The 13667-nt window shown below is 34.7% G+C and overlaps 2 protein-coding genes across 2 annotated transcripts; both read right to left on the reverse strand.

The window, feature by feature from the left end:
* Positions 1–3214: 3214 nt before the first annotated feature.
* On the reverse strand, positions 3215–10101 carry mxra8b (matrix-remodelling associated 8b). The gene is made up of 10 exons (XM_056732176.1): positions 9928–10101; positions 8313–8339; positions 7919–8221; positions 7713–7814; positions 6773–7264; positions 5214–5372; positions 4700–4730; positions 4529–4599; positions 4153–4230; positions 3215–4064 (listed from the first exon to the last, which is right to left on the reverse strand). The coding sequence occupies exons 1-10, from the start codon at positions 9944–9946 to the stop codon at positions 4039–4041; spliced, it is 1308 nt and encodes a 435-aa protein (XP_056588154.1). The 5' UTR covers positions 9947–10101; the 3' UTR covers positions 3215–4038.
* Positions 10102–10573: 472 nt separating this feature from the next.
* aurkaip1 (aurora kinase A interacting protein 1) lies at positions 10574–12358 on the reverse strand. Its single transcript, XM_056733502.1, has 4 exons — positions 12228–12358; positions 11727–11821; positions 11172–11638; positions 10574–10856 (listed from the first exon to the last, which is right to left on the reverse strand). The coding sequence occupies exons 2-4, from the start codon at positions 11776–11778 to the stop codon at positions 10740–10742; spliced, it is 636 nt and encodes a 211-aa protein (XP_056589480.1). The 5' UTR covers positions 11779–11821; positions 12228–12358; the 3' UTR covers positions 10574–10739.
* Between the last annotated feature and the right edge of the window lie 1309 nt (positions 12359–13667).

The raw sequence follows: 13667 nt of genomic DNA on the forward strand, positions 1-13667 counted from the left end.
TCGAAATGTTAAGAGAATAAAGTCATAATGTTAAGAGAATAAAGTCAAAATGTTACGAGAATACAGTCAAAATGTTAAGAGAATAAAGTCGAAATGTTAAGAGAATAAAGTCGAAATGTTAAGACAATAAAGTCAAAATGTTAAGAGAATAAAGTCGAAATGTTAAGAGAATAAAGTCAAAATGTTAAGAGAATAAAGTCGAAATGTTAAGACAATAAAGTCGAAATGTTAAGAGAATAAAGTCGAAATGTTAAGAGAATAAAGTCGAAATGTTAAGACAATAAAGTCAAAATGTTAAGAGAATAAAGTCGAAATGTTAAGAGAATAAAGTCGAAATGTTACGAGAATAAAGTCGAAATGTTAAGAGAATAAAGTCGAATTGTTAAGAGAATAAAGTCGAAATGTTAAGAGAATAAAGTCGAAATGTTAAGAGAATAAAGTCGAAATGTTAAGAGAATAAAGTCATAATGTTAAGACAATAAAGTCGAAATGTTAAGAGAATAAAGTCGAAATGTTAAGAGAATAAAGTCGAAATGTTAAGAGAATAAAGTCGAAATGTTAAGAGAATAAAGTCGAAATGTTAAGAGAATAAAGTCGAAATGTTACGAGAATAAAGTCGAAATGTTAAGAGAATAAAGTCGAAATGTTACGAGAATAAAGTCGAAATGTTACGAGAATAAAGTTGAAATGTTAAGAGAATAAAGTCATAATGTTAAGAGAATAAAGTCGAAATGTTAAGAGAATAAAGTCAAAATGTTAAGAGAATAAAGTTGAAATGTTAAGAGAATAAAGTCATAATGTTAAGAGAATAAAGTTGAAATGTTAAGAGAATAAAGTCATAATGTTAAGAGAATAAAGTCATAATGTTAAGAGAATAAAGTCGAAATGTTAAGAGAATAAAGTCAAAATGTTAAGAGAATAAAGTCATAATGTTAAGACAATAAAGTCATAATGTTACGAGAATAAAGTCGAAATGTTAAGAGAATAAAGTCGAAATGTTAAGACAATAAAGTCGAAATGTTAAGAGAATAAAGTCGAAATGTTAAGAGAATAAAGTCATAATGTTAAGAGAATAAAGTCGAAATGTTAAGAGAATAAAGTAAGAGAATAAAGTCGAAATGTTAAGAGAATAAAGTCAAAATGTTAAGAGAATAAAGTCATAATGTTAAGAGAATAAAGTCATAATGTTAAGAGAATAAAGTCGAAATGTTAAGAGAATAAAGTCAAAATGTTAAGTGAATAAAGTCATAATGTTAAGTGAATAAAGTCGAAATGTTAAGAGAATAAAGTCAAAATGTTAAGTGAATAAAGTCGAAATGTTAAGTGAATAAAGTCGAAATGTTAAGAGAATAAAGTCAAAATGTTAAGTGAATAAAGTCGAAATGTTAAGTGAATAAAGTCGAAATGTTAAGAGAATAAAGTCGAAATGTTAAGAGAATAAAGTCATAATGTTAAGAGAATAAAGTCAAAATGTTAAGAGAATAAAGTCAACATGTTAAGAGAATAAAGTCAACATGTTAAGAGAATAAAGTCAAAATGTTACGAGAATAAAGTCATAAAGTCGAAATGTTAGGAGAATAAAGTCGTCCTAATACGTATTTTGTTTACGTGAAGGTTGTAGTTTAAGAGTTCAGTGAGTTAGTTCTTAGTTCATGTCTGATTTTTCTTCTGAATAAATATATTATAACTCCGTGATGATGCGCCAAAAGACAAAGAATTTCCTTATTGCTAAATCCTAATCTGAAGTAGGATTTAACCAAATCCTCCATAGCCATTGTTTGCATAAATTCTGTGATTTTTCTCAAAATATTATTGATTAGTTATATTAGTTATTATTGATTGAGATTAGTTTATTCTCGAAATCTTGGATTTTATTTCATGTTTACATGCCATTGAAACGAAAGAGGGTTGTTATTGCACATTTCATGTAAAACTGAAACCCCTACTTTAAATCCATCGTATCATAGACAGTTCACATACATAAACAACGAAATATCAAAGTGTCGATTTCATGAAGTTCTCGATATGACGTCGACATTTACTCTTATGTAAGTATAGAGGAGGATTTAATTGAGTTTATTGCACACAGGAGACAGTATTTATTGACAGTGTATGTTTCATGCTCAGCCATTAGAATAATTCAGATTATGGCCAATAGCTTTGAATGGCAGGTGTTGTAATTGAGCCAGGAATTATTGCAATAGCCATTACTCGCATGCAGGTCAATTTATGTATTTTAACAGCAGGGGGCAGCAGCGCTGAGCTTTACTTTTTATTCCACTCCTGGAGTTATTGTTAAAGTGTGCACATGCCTTTTTAAAATCAAAATCAAACTCAATTATAATGAAATAATACAGCTACACAGTACTAATATTCTAAAACTCACTGAATAAATATTATAAGATGACTTCACATCTGAGTTATTAGTTAACAGCTGTATGTAATTAATGTAATCCACCAAAACAACTCCATACAAAAAAAAACATATGAATTGATGGCTCTTGTGGCTCTTTGGACTTGCTGCAATATGTTTTAACACGTGATAATTGTGTAGTTATCTATAATAACAGACGAATTTAAAAAATAGCCTGTTTTTTTCCATTATACACAAACAAAGGTGCTTCATTATGCCATAGATAGAAGATCCATTTTTGGCTGAATGGTTCCATAAATAGTTTTGTTAGTTTCACAAGAGGTGTGTTGTAGATTCTTTAGATTTGAAAAAGTAAGAAAGAAGTTATTCTTATAAGAACCTTATAATGTTTTTTGGGGGAATCACGTTCTTTAATGGCATCGCTGTGAAGAGCCTTTAATAGACTAATTTTTAAGAGTGACCTTTAATTCTATTCAAATTTAAAGGTGTAATGAACTGGTCTTGTTTATTGTTTCATACTGCTGTATGAGGTCTAGTTATGACGTTTGCATGATTTTTACATTCAAAAACATCAAAATCAAAAAGTAATGGCTATTTTCTACACGGGTTTTGAGGCCAGCTCTGCAAACGCTCGCTTTTTATGGGCCTGCCCCATTGAAGACACTTGGAAGAACTGGTTCCACATTGCCAATTAATCGGCAGAACATATAAAACCGGACCAAGAAATCAGAATCCATCCACAGTGGGTGAGTGAATACACATTATCAAGGTGAAAAGGGAGGTTACGGGCAACATTGTTCTACATAATAAACCATAAATCACACATACGCAGAATTTTCAGAATTAACTTTATTGTATTTTACATTGGTTCCTCTATACCAATGTGATTCTGTAGTGGTATTCTAAGGATAAATACACTTCAGAATGTTCAGATTAAAAATCAATCATTTTAAACATAAAAAAGGCATAAATGCTTCCTAACCTACAGTGTGTAAATGTGCATTAGTGACCAATAGAAAAGCTCAAAACTGATGCCCATAAAAAAGATAAAGTGATAAAGTGATAAAGATAAATGAGTCAGTACTAAACTGCAGCCATGTTCATAAAACCAAAGAGGTCCTAGTCAAGTTGGAATCAAAATTCAAGAAAAGTAAAATATAGATAGAGAAAAGAATAGTACAAACAGTACATGTAATTGCCATAAAGGTTGTTGAGGTTTACTTCTGTACCATCTTTTACTATTATGTCCTGAACACACAGCTATTTGTTTACTTCCTGAGGTTTATAAGATTCTTTTTCAATACATCTCTTGTGGATAAGCTCCACAGTGTAATGGTTTGATTTAGGTGAGCTGTAAAATAACAGTCTTCAACCACACACAATTGTAGTGTACCACCAAATGCTAAATTCAAAAAATTTCCATCCCACATGTTTTAGATTTTAAGCCAACAGACTATCATTTTATAAACTGTGGTTAGGATAAGATTGTACCTGTGACTTTCCAATACGAACAAAACGTGAGTGTTTCAGATCAACGACATGAGCAGTAATAACACTGCAGCTGAAAGACAACAATTCTGTTTGTGTGAAGTAAATGTGAACCTCTTTTGAAAGTCTTTGAAGCACTTAATTTTGCTCTGGTCCAGCCAGCAGCTCAAGATCAATCATTTCCATGACATTCTTTCCATTTCTGTAGGAGAGAGAAATAAACTTACACATAACGTGAATGCATTTAATTGCATTTGACTGTTAAAGATCAGAATAAGTATATTGATCACCTCTGTTGAGATCAATAACTTTCGAAGAGGGATAGAGATTTCCTTCTGACCTTTCTTTCATTATGTTGTTCTTGTAGTCTAAAGAAAAAACAAATCAAGGATTTCTTTCATCAGTAGATTGCAAATATGATTATGATATACAAATTATATTGTGATAAATTAATCCTGATATCTTTTGATATATTGTCATCAGTGAGGCATTCATCTTTTAAAAAAAACGATCACTATGTACAGCAATTAGACACTTAGAAAGCATTGAATCTTTGTGTAGCACTAGCGAAAGCCCAGAGAAAATCTGTGAGTATAAAGAAAATTTCTGACATGACCTATTTCAGCTTTTAGAGAAGCAGTCTTGAGTAATCACGGAAAGTTTTACCCAGCCGCAAGTCCTCCTGATTGTAGGGTTGAAGTTCTGTGGCACACATTTCAATGGATGTCCTTCGGCCCCTGCAAAGTAATGCTTTTCATGTTAAACCTACTGTGTCTCTGTAACTCACTTGGTATAGATGACCATTGAGATCATTATGTATAGTGTTTGAAACCTTACCGCCGAGACCTCTGACCCTCAAACTCATGCCCTAAAAAAGATATTTTATCAAACGTCAAAAGAAAGTTCAGATACTTACACTTCATATTTTATTTAAACCCCAAAGTAAAAAATCTGTCATCATTTACTCACCCAATCTGTTCTAAATTGTTCTGATGAACACGGAAAATATTACAATGAACAATTGTAAACTGACAAAAGTGCCCCAGTTTCCTTTCCTCCATTCTTCAAAATATCTACTTTTGTGTTCGACAAAACACAGAAATTAATAAAGCAATTTTTCCTACTAAGTTAGTCCATGGTGACAAAAAACTGTTTGGTTACAAACATTTTTCCAAATATCTTTCTCTATGTTCATCAGAACAAAGACATTTATACAGATGAGGGTGAGTAAATGAAGACAGAATTTTCATTTTGGGGTGAACTGTTCCTTTAACCAGCTCGTTATTCCATGTTTTTATGATCATAAAACTATTACTTATTGTTTATAAAATTATTAACTATCCACTCTTACCTTTTCTTCTACATTGTCTTGTGGTCATAATAATTCCAATGAGCACGAGAAGCAGAAGCACAAAGATGGCCAGGATGTAGCCCACCTGATGCAGCAGGTGACTTTGATTCTCAGGTAGAATGACATTCAGCACACGAGGTGCTTCCACCACGTTTGTTTCTGCACACCACAAAAAAGCAGACAAAAGGAGAGCGCTTTAAAAATCTGTTTTTAGTACTAAATACGTCTGAGAGCTAAAACACACATATTACAGAAATGATTGATTAACTACACATCAGCCCCTGTTTTGTGTAAGCAAAAATACATGTTGTTTGGTTTTCCCATTTCACCCAGGCCTGCGGCCGTGAGGGAGAGAGATGGGGTTTCATGTCAGAATGGCCAAAACAGGCGTAATGAGTTCCAGACCTGATGTCATGTCGCAGCAATGGAGAAAAAAACACGAAGCACCAGAGTGAGAGACGATAGTGCAGGCAGAGAGAAATACCACGATCAGTCAGTATGGAGAAATTTCCATTTATTTCCTGCCTCACAATAAGAATTCTTGATTTTATCTGCCGCAGACTTCGGAAATTGAGTGTCGTAATGCCAGAATAAACCAAATAAAGACACCGAATGCTGCTGTTAGTGAATTGTTTGTCTTAAATTGTCTAAAATGGAGAGGCAAGCTCCGTCCTGGCTTGGCAACACAATGACATCATCACCCAAAAACTATTATTATTATAATAATGCATCAGGAGTCTGTATAATTCCAATGAACAAACCCTCTCATTGTATGTTGTGACAATTTGTATTTGTTCGAGAAACCTGTTTGAAAAAAGTATTTGAGCACAATAATAATAAACTTCATCTGTATAGTTAAAGGCAACTCACAAATTAAAGTTTCCAATATAAAAAGTAAATCTGGTACTGTATACAGTTGACCAGAAACCAAGTCATCTTTTTCAACTTATAGAGGACCGTGGCAAAATGTTCACGGACGAGAGAAGATGTGAATCGAACACAGAACGTTCCCCCGGTTTGCTTTCATGTTACCGCCAGTCAGATGTTGTACAGATGTTGCTTGTCGTGTCGACAAACAGCCACTGCCTGTGCAAGATGGGAAATATTGTCTGAGGAATGATAATAAAATCTGCAAAGCCCATGAGAGTGTTCACAATTCTTATGACCTTTCGTAAAGCTGTAATAGTTTATGGAGTGAGCTCAGCATGTGCTAAACAGAGGAAATCTGAAGCTGTTTTCCAATAAACCTCCCCCACCTCATTTATGACCTTTTTACCGCATTTCTGTCGAAAACATTCACTTACACTCACAAACATTTCTTAAGAAGAGTTCTAGTGCGAGCTAATCAGAACAAAAATGAAGGAGCAGAGAGAGAGAGAAAGAGAGAGATTACTGTAACATACTCATTGCATTCTCTGATATGCAGAATGTAAACAAAGAGAAAAACGTAGGCTTTAAACTTAACCCAAATCTCCAGCAACATTCGTCCCACATACCCTCAAAAAGAAAACTTTCATTTAAAATAATGCACTTTAAATAACGTCAAAATACATTCTTACTCGGGTCATCGGCAGGCAGTGAAGGATGGTCGGAAGGTGTTTCTGGTGCTTCAGTTGGGAAGGGCGCTGGAGGCAAAGGCCGGATGGATGAATCGACGATTACCCGAAATATTCTTCTTTCATGTAGTCCACAATAGTGATGGTGAAGATGGCAAGAATACAGGCCTTTATCAGACGGCTGAATGTTACGGATGCTGAGGGAGAAATCCCCCAGGTTAAACGCATCGTTCGAGATGTTCATCTTATTCCAGAGGAAGAGGGGCCCATACTGTCGCTTTTCTCCGGAGGCGTATACATCGACGAGGCGGTCTGCTCTGTCACGGGTGACCCCTGGAGCTTGCCAGTCCCAGTGGACCACCTGCTGCTGGCCCTCATCCTTGTACCCATCCGTCCACAGTGGTCTACGGTTCACGCAGGGAAGCACTACACTCTTTCCTTCAAGAACCACGAACACAGACTTATCGCCATCCCAAACACGCTTTTCCTTTCGGGCTGCAGCGAGAGACATTTTCATGAAACTGAATATAACGTATCAAGAATAAAGGTGAAATGTGTATTTATTTTTCTTCAACGTTGTTCAGCCCAACACATTAACGCTTTAAAGGGGTAGTTCACCCAAAATTGAAAAGCCTTCTTTGAAACACAAAAGAAGATATTTTGAGAAATGTCTAAGGATTTTGTGTCTACTCAATGGATGTCAATGGGGCCCAAAGTTTAAAATATCTCATGTGTTTTGTAGAAGAAAGAAAGTCACACATGTTTTAAATAACATGAGGGTGAGTGAATAAAGAATTTACATTTTTGCACAAACTATCCCTTTAACCAACTGCTTGAGTATGGGGCAGTATTTTGTATATAAAGGGTAATGGCGTAAATATATAAATCTGCTTTTCCAATTAAAAACTTATTGTAAAAATACAATAAATGTTTGTTTTCTTACGAGATTTAGTGACATTAAGCTGGATTTTAATGGACCGGTGGGCCTTGCAATAATGGTGATGTAGGTTGCAGATATAAATGCCTTTATCATCCATATCTACATCTGCAGAAACGAAAACACATAAATATAAAGGCGTTAACACCAAAAAGAAATGAACCATGTTTTAAAAGAGAATGCAGCGACATGATCTGAAAAAATGAACTCACTATTAATAACAAGTGAGAAGTTGCCATCGCTGAAGGCTTCTTTCGAGATAGTAATACGGCCCCTGTTATAGTCACTATACAATCGCTCTGTTCCCCCTGGGAACATATCTAAAATGCGCTCCACAGTGTAGTCGGGTCGGTTCCGGACCAGGTCCCAGTGCACGACACGCTGACGGTCCCTCAGGCGATCCTGCCTCCAAACAATCTGCTGGTTATGACATGTTAAAACAACATCTGACCCTGCGGCAACAGTCATATTCCTCGCCTCCACGACAACACCCAGCATGCTGCTTTGTGCCCTGGCTAAAATAAATAGAAATAAACACACATTTCACATGCTTTATTCATTATATGAATGGCTAATGGAATGGTGTCTATACACTAACACGCTCACCCCATGGTAAGAGGAAGGCAGACCAGACTGAAATGAGAAGAGAAATAAGCATTAGAATAACAGTAAAACGCGAGACGTGATTATTGAGATCTGAAGATGTGAAATTTGGTATCTGCTCTTGATATGTTTTACAATTATCACTGTTTTTAGACTTATAGTTCACCCAAAAATTGATAATTCTATCATCAGTAACTTACCCTCTTGTCAAAACCTGCAAAAAAAGAGATTTTTTTCAGAATGCTGGTAACCGAACAACAGCGGTACGCATTCACTTCTATTGTATGGACACAAAACCAATGCAAGTCAACGGGTTTCGCAGTTGTTTGCTTATCTTCTTTTGTGTTGTGAAGAAGAAAGAAAATCATAAAGGTTTGACATGAAAAGAGGGTGAGTTAATGATGACAGCATTTTCATTTTTGGATGAACTGTCCCTTTAACTATCAGCATTCTGACTGTGATGTCAATGTTAAATGTTAGTCTTATAGCTGGAGAAGAACTGTTTCTCATGTTTTATTTGATACTACGCCAACACAAAGACATTTGTGACACAGAGGTTCCATTCATTCTCTCCAGGCCGTCAGGCCTCAAACCCTGAAGCAAAAACCCAGAATAAACCAGACTGTTAAAAGTCTATTTCTAATTTTGTTAGATTAAAAAGGAAAAACAAACATATCAGTTAAACGTCTATAATTATAAATGGAAAAATGTATGAAAAACAAGTCTTTTGTCTTTTCATAAATGAAAGGGAGAATGTCTTTAATAATGAGGCGATGTTTTATTGTTAACACAGCCTGAGCTGGAAAGCAAAGTATGGGCACCAAAGAATGGAAATTCTTAACCTCAAACCCTCTCGTTTTCTAACACTATTACAGTGTCTGAATGTGACTCAAGCAGCACTACACAACGACGTGTCTAGTCACAATAAAAGACTACAATTAACTGAATTAAAAAAAGTATATCATTAAAAAAAGCTACATTTTAATTTATGTTCATTTTAAATATTTTTCATGATTCAAGTTTACATTTTTAGAAATATTTAGTTTTACTCTAATTCTAGTTCAATATAGGAAACAATGCAGTATGCACTGACACATGTGAAAATCTCTTTATAATGAAACACCATTGTTTACTAAAGCTATGAAAAATCACATTAAGTCACTGACTAATACTGTACAAGTAATACTAAGTTAACCAAAGCACAGGATACGTCCTATTATCAGATCAAGCACTAAGGCAGATTGGAAAGAAGAGGTTCATACAAAGTTTGGAAAACAAAGAAATGTTTGTGATTCTTAAACTTTTGCCAAATATAGACAGACGAATAAATAAATTCCATAAAGAAAAATCAAAACAATGCAAAGTGTGATCTGCAAGTATGTAACGTTACATAATCAACAATGTTGTTATTGCAAGAAGGAAGAAAGACGCGGAGTGTGTTGGCATGACGCCTGCAGGGGACACATACTGCGCAACGTGTGCACATTTTACATCGTAAAGGATGCAAAATCCCACACTGATAACGCAAAGAAAACACAAAATATTCTTTGTGATAAAATAAATATGTAAAAACGCATTTATAGAGATATGGTAAGAATATAACGATTTGGGGACTTACTGTATAACACAAGAAACATATCCGGTAAAGTTCTGCAGCTTTATTCTGATGAGCGGTGTCTTTAAAGGACCGATACCTCCTTACCTGACGAAGTTTGTCGACCCGCGACAACAACACAAAACTTTGCCGTCTGCTCGGCTGGACCATTAACACGCCCCTCCTCCAGGATATTAAAAAACATGAAATACTAAACTTTCTTGAATAACATTAACCTTCAAAACTTCAAGATTTTAGGTTAAACGTGTACATGTAGAAAGCAAAACGCTGTGAGGTCGCAAGAACTGTATGTATAATAATCCTATTTACTAAGAAGGAGAATTGTTGTATATAGTTTAAGTAATCACAGTTTTGACTAAAATAACTATTCAATTAGTTTGGTTAACTGATATAATTGACTAAATATAACCGAGCATTTAACATACGTCATCCACCGACCTTAAAAATCAGATTTGGGTTGTTTTATTCGTTTTATGTATTGCTGTAGATCTGTTCTAAACTGAAGAGCTATAACAAAAGAGTTGTGTTTTTAGTTCATTTGCTTCCCCCTAGGGGTGATTCAAGAAACATGAGTCTTCAAAACATTTGTAGGAATACAGATGAATATGGAATGATACAGTTATTTTAAATAATGCACACTACTGAAGAGTTAGAAGAGAGGGATTTTTATTGCAGTAACATGTACACATATTGATGTCAATGAAAGAAGTCATCTCGCTGTTTCGCTCCAAATACAGTAGTGGTGGAATGAAAGGTATTAATAAAAGTCAGAAATATTTAAATTACACGCTTGATTTACATCTTGTCAAAGGTTTTCAATCTCTTTTAGATTGGCTCAGTTTAATGAAGATTTTGGGTGTTGTCCATCCCTCTGGGGCTTTCTTCAGTCCAGCTCGTCTAGCAATTCGGATGAGATCTCTCTCGAAGTTGAACTGTAATAACATGCAGCAAAAAGTTAAATGCCTTTTTTTTAATCTACAAACGCACATAACTTTCCCCAATTATAGCTTTGGTAAACAATATGGGATAAAATGTAAACTTTAAAGAAATTCTACTGAAACAAAATCCTTTAGTCCGCATAACCTCCTCATACGAGAAAAATAAATCTGAGACATTTAAAGACTTTTTAAACAAGGTAAACTGGGAAAAAGCACAATTTTATAATACTCTGATACGTCTTTCATTTTCATAATATTAAATATATGTAATACATTAAATGTGCACTAAAGATGACCAAAACAACAAACCTGCTTTTTCTTCCTCCTGACATCCTTTACTCTCCTTCTCAGAAACTTGGTCCTTTTTAGAAGCTTTCTGTATTTGTGCCTGTTCATCTTCCTTCGCCTGATCTCCAGCACGTTCTTGCAGTGCAGCGGCGTTGAGCTTTCTCCATCTTCCAGTAATGGCACAGCACACGGGGGCAGCACCATGGATTCACTTATAATCTCACCTTCTTCCAGAGGCGGTAAAGCCTCCAGCAAAGGGGGGAGCGAATAGCGCAGGGAAAGCCAGCTTTCCAAGGGGGAAACGGACAGTTTACGGGGCACAAGGACCTCCTCTAAATCTGAATCAAGAGGTGCCCATAGTTTGGGCTGATGCTGGTTGTCAGCAGCTGGGATGAGGCGTCTGTTTGAAGAGTGAAAAGCTTTGAAATGGGCAGATTGGCAATGTTGTACAGCACTACATAATGCCTGGCTATTCTTCGGAAGTAAACCTGGAAAAGGAAAAGTATGAGACATTGTTCTTTGCACAACTTAGGACAATTATTTGGTAATCAGTACTGTGAGATTTAAAACGCTAACCAGATGCTTTGGAAAGCAGGCTAAGCTGTGAAACCACTCTTGAGACAAACATGGTTTACAGTCTTGCAGCTGGTGCACCCTCAGAGCATCATGAACTGAAATAAAACATATATTTGTGTAGTTTACTTATGCAAATCGGTTTATTGACAATGGTATTACAACCTACAATGTGTCTGCAAAAGACATCCAAACCTTTAAAAAAGGATGAAGGTACAAAAAACAGTCAAAGCTACTAAATGGGCCACAATAAATGTAATAATAAGATATAAACAAGCTACTGCATATAAGTTACTAGAAACGTTACGTTACGTTATGCTGTGACTAAAGAACACCTTTCTTTCAAACTAATAGCGACTGACAGCTTGGTGTAAAACCTGTTCATAGACTGTTGTTTATAGAAAAACACTTGGATTTAAACAACTATTTGTGGAGCGATTTAGTAGAGCAATTTGTTAACAGACACTATAAAAAGCGTTTTAGAATATAAACTTGAACACATACCTCGTCATGTCAAAATTTTCAATGTGACTCTATCTATTTCCGGTCCGCCGACTGCAACGTTCCGCCACGCAACGAGTTAAAATTTCAAAGGTTCCCACATGCAGAATTCTTCCGGATTCCCGACTCTCTTACTATAAAAGTGAGTCAAAATTAAAGTATAGTAATTGTAAGGGATAATATGTCCTCATTTTAGTTACAAGTTGTTCATTTCAAAACGTAATATATATATATAATTATATAAAATCCCAAATGAAATATCGAAAATGTAAAAAACTATTAACAATTAAAACTTTTATTATATAACAGGTTATGGTTGAATTGGTTTTGCAAAACATTCTCCGAAAGGTGGTGCTCTTTTAAAGTCACCTGAAGCATCTGTTCATCCTGTTCATATCACATCTGTTTTGATAATACTGTGCATGACTGTGTATCTGTAGTTGTTAAATTATTTAAAGTACAACGCTGTTATTAAATAATTGATTTATAAATGTATTTACAGAATGTCCCATGAATAGAAGTTTTGATAATTGTAGCTAATTTAATTAAAATATAAATGAACGAACTTAGCACAGCACAACATAAAATGTAGTTACATGGATGCTTCCTAAATAATAATATTTGCTGGAGACATCTTGTGATGGCTGCTTTCTCCAAAAGTTGTTTGTGGTGTTGTGTGGTAGTAAATTTGGGTGTGGATAACAACTTGCAGGTGGGAAGGTGTGTCTCAAATAGACAAAAGAGAGTTTGAGCAGGATTTAAGTGATATGAATAGAATATGACATGTCTATGCTTCATTTTTCTAGAATCTGAACAGTAGCAATAGACAGTATAATGAAATAACGTATTTCATAAGCTAGTTGAACCCACAAGAGTCGTGCAGACAACATGTCAGTGAAAAAAGTCTTAAAAAATATTATATTATGTATAAAACTTTAGTTTTGTATTTTATAAAAAGACAAATATAAACATGAAGCATGCACTACCTAAATATATCACTAAAAAGTGTCTAAATGACATTAAACTATGATATCTGTAACAAATTTAGAGATCATCTGTGTCATTTTATACATAGTATTCTCTTAAAGATAACACGCAGATTATGACAGAACATGTAGCAAACATTGGATTCACACTTTATCATATGAGTGCCAAGGTTAGGCTTTATCAGTGATAGTAATATTACTTGCCACATCATTATGTAAGTGTTTTCGTAAAGACTCTATATTGAAATTCAATGCAGATGTCCAGCATTTTTGGATTAGGATACCACTCAGGATAAATTTACAGAAGGGAAAACCATGTGAGCAGAAACACCCACACAGCTGTGAAGTATTAAACTGTTTTGGCGCCCATGCGTTATTATGAACAATTATTTCTAAGTTTAAATCTAGCATTTAAAACTTGCTTCAGTATTATAAACAGACTAAAAATGTACTAAAT

Source organism: Triplophysa dalaica, chromosome 20 (assembly GCF_015846415.1).
Source record: "Triplophysa dalaica isolate WHDGS20190420 chromosome 20, ASM1584641v1, whole genome shotgun sequence".
Classification (NCBI taxonomy): domain Eukaryota; kingdom Metazoa; phylum Chordata; class Actinopteri; order Cypriniformes; family Nemacheilidae; genus Triplophysa; species Triplophysa dalaica.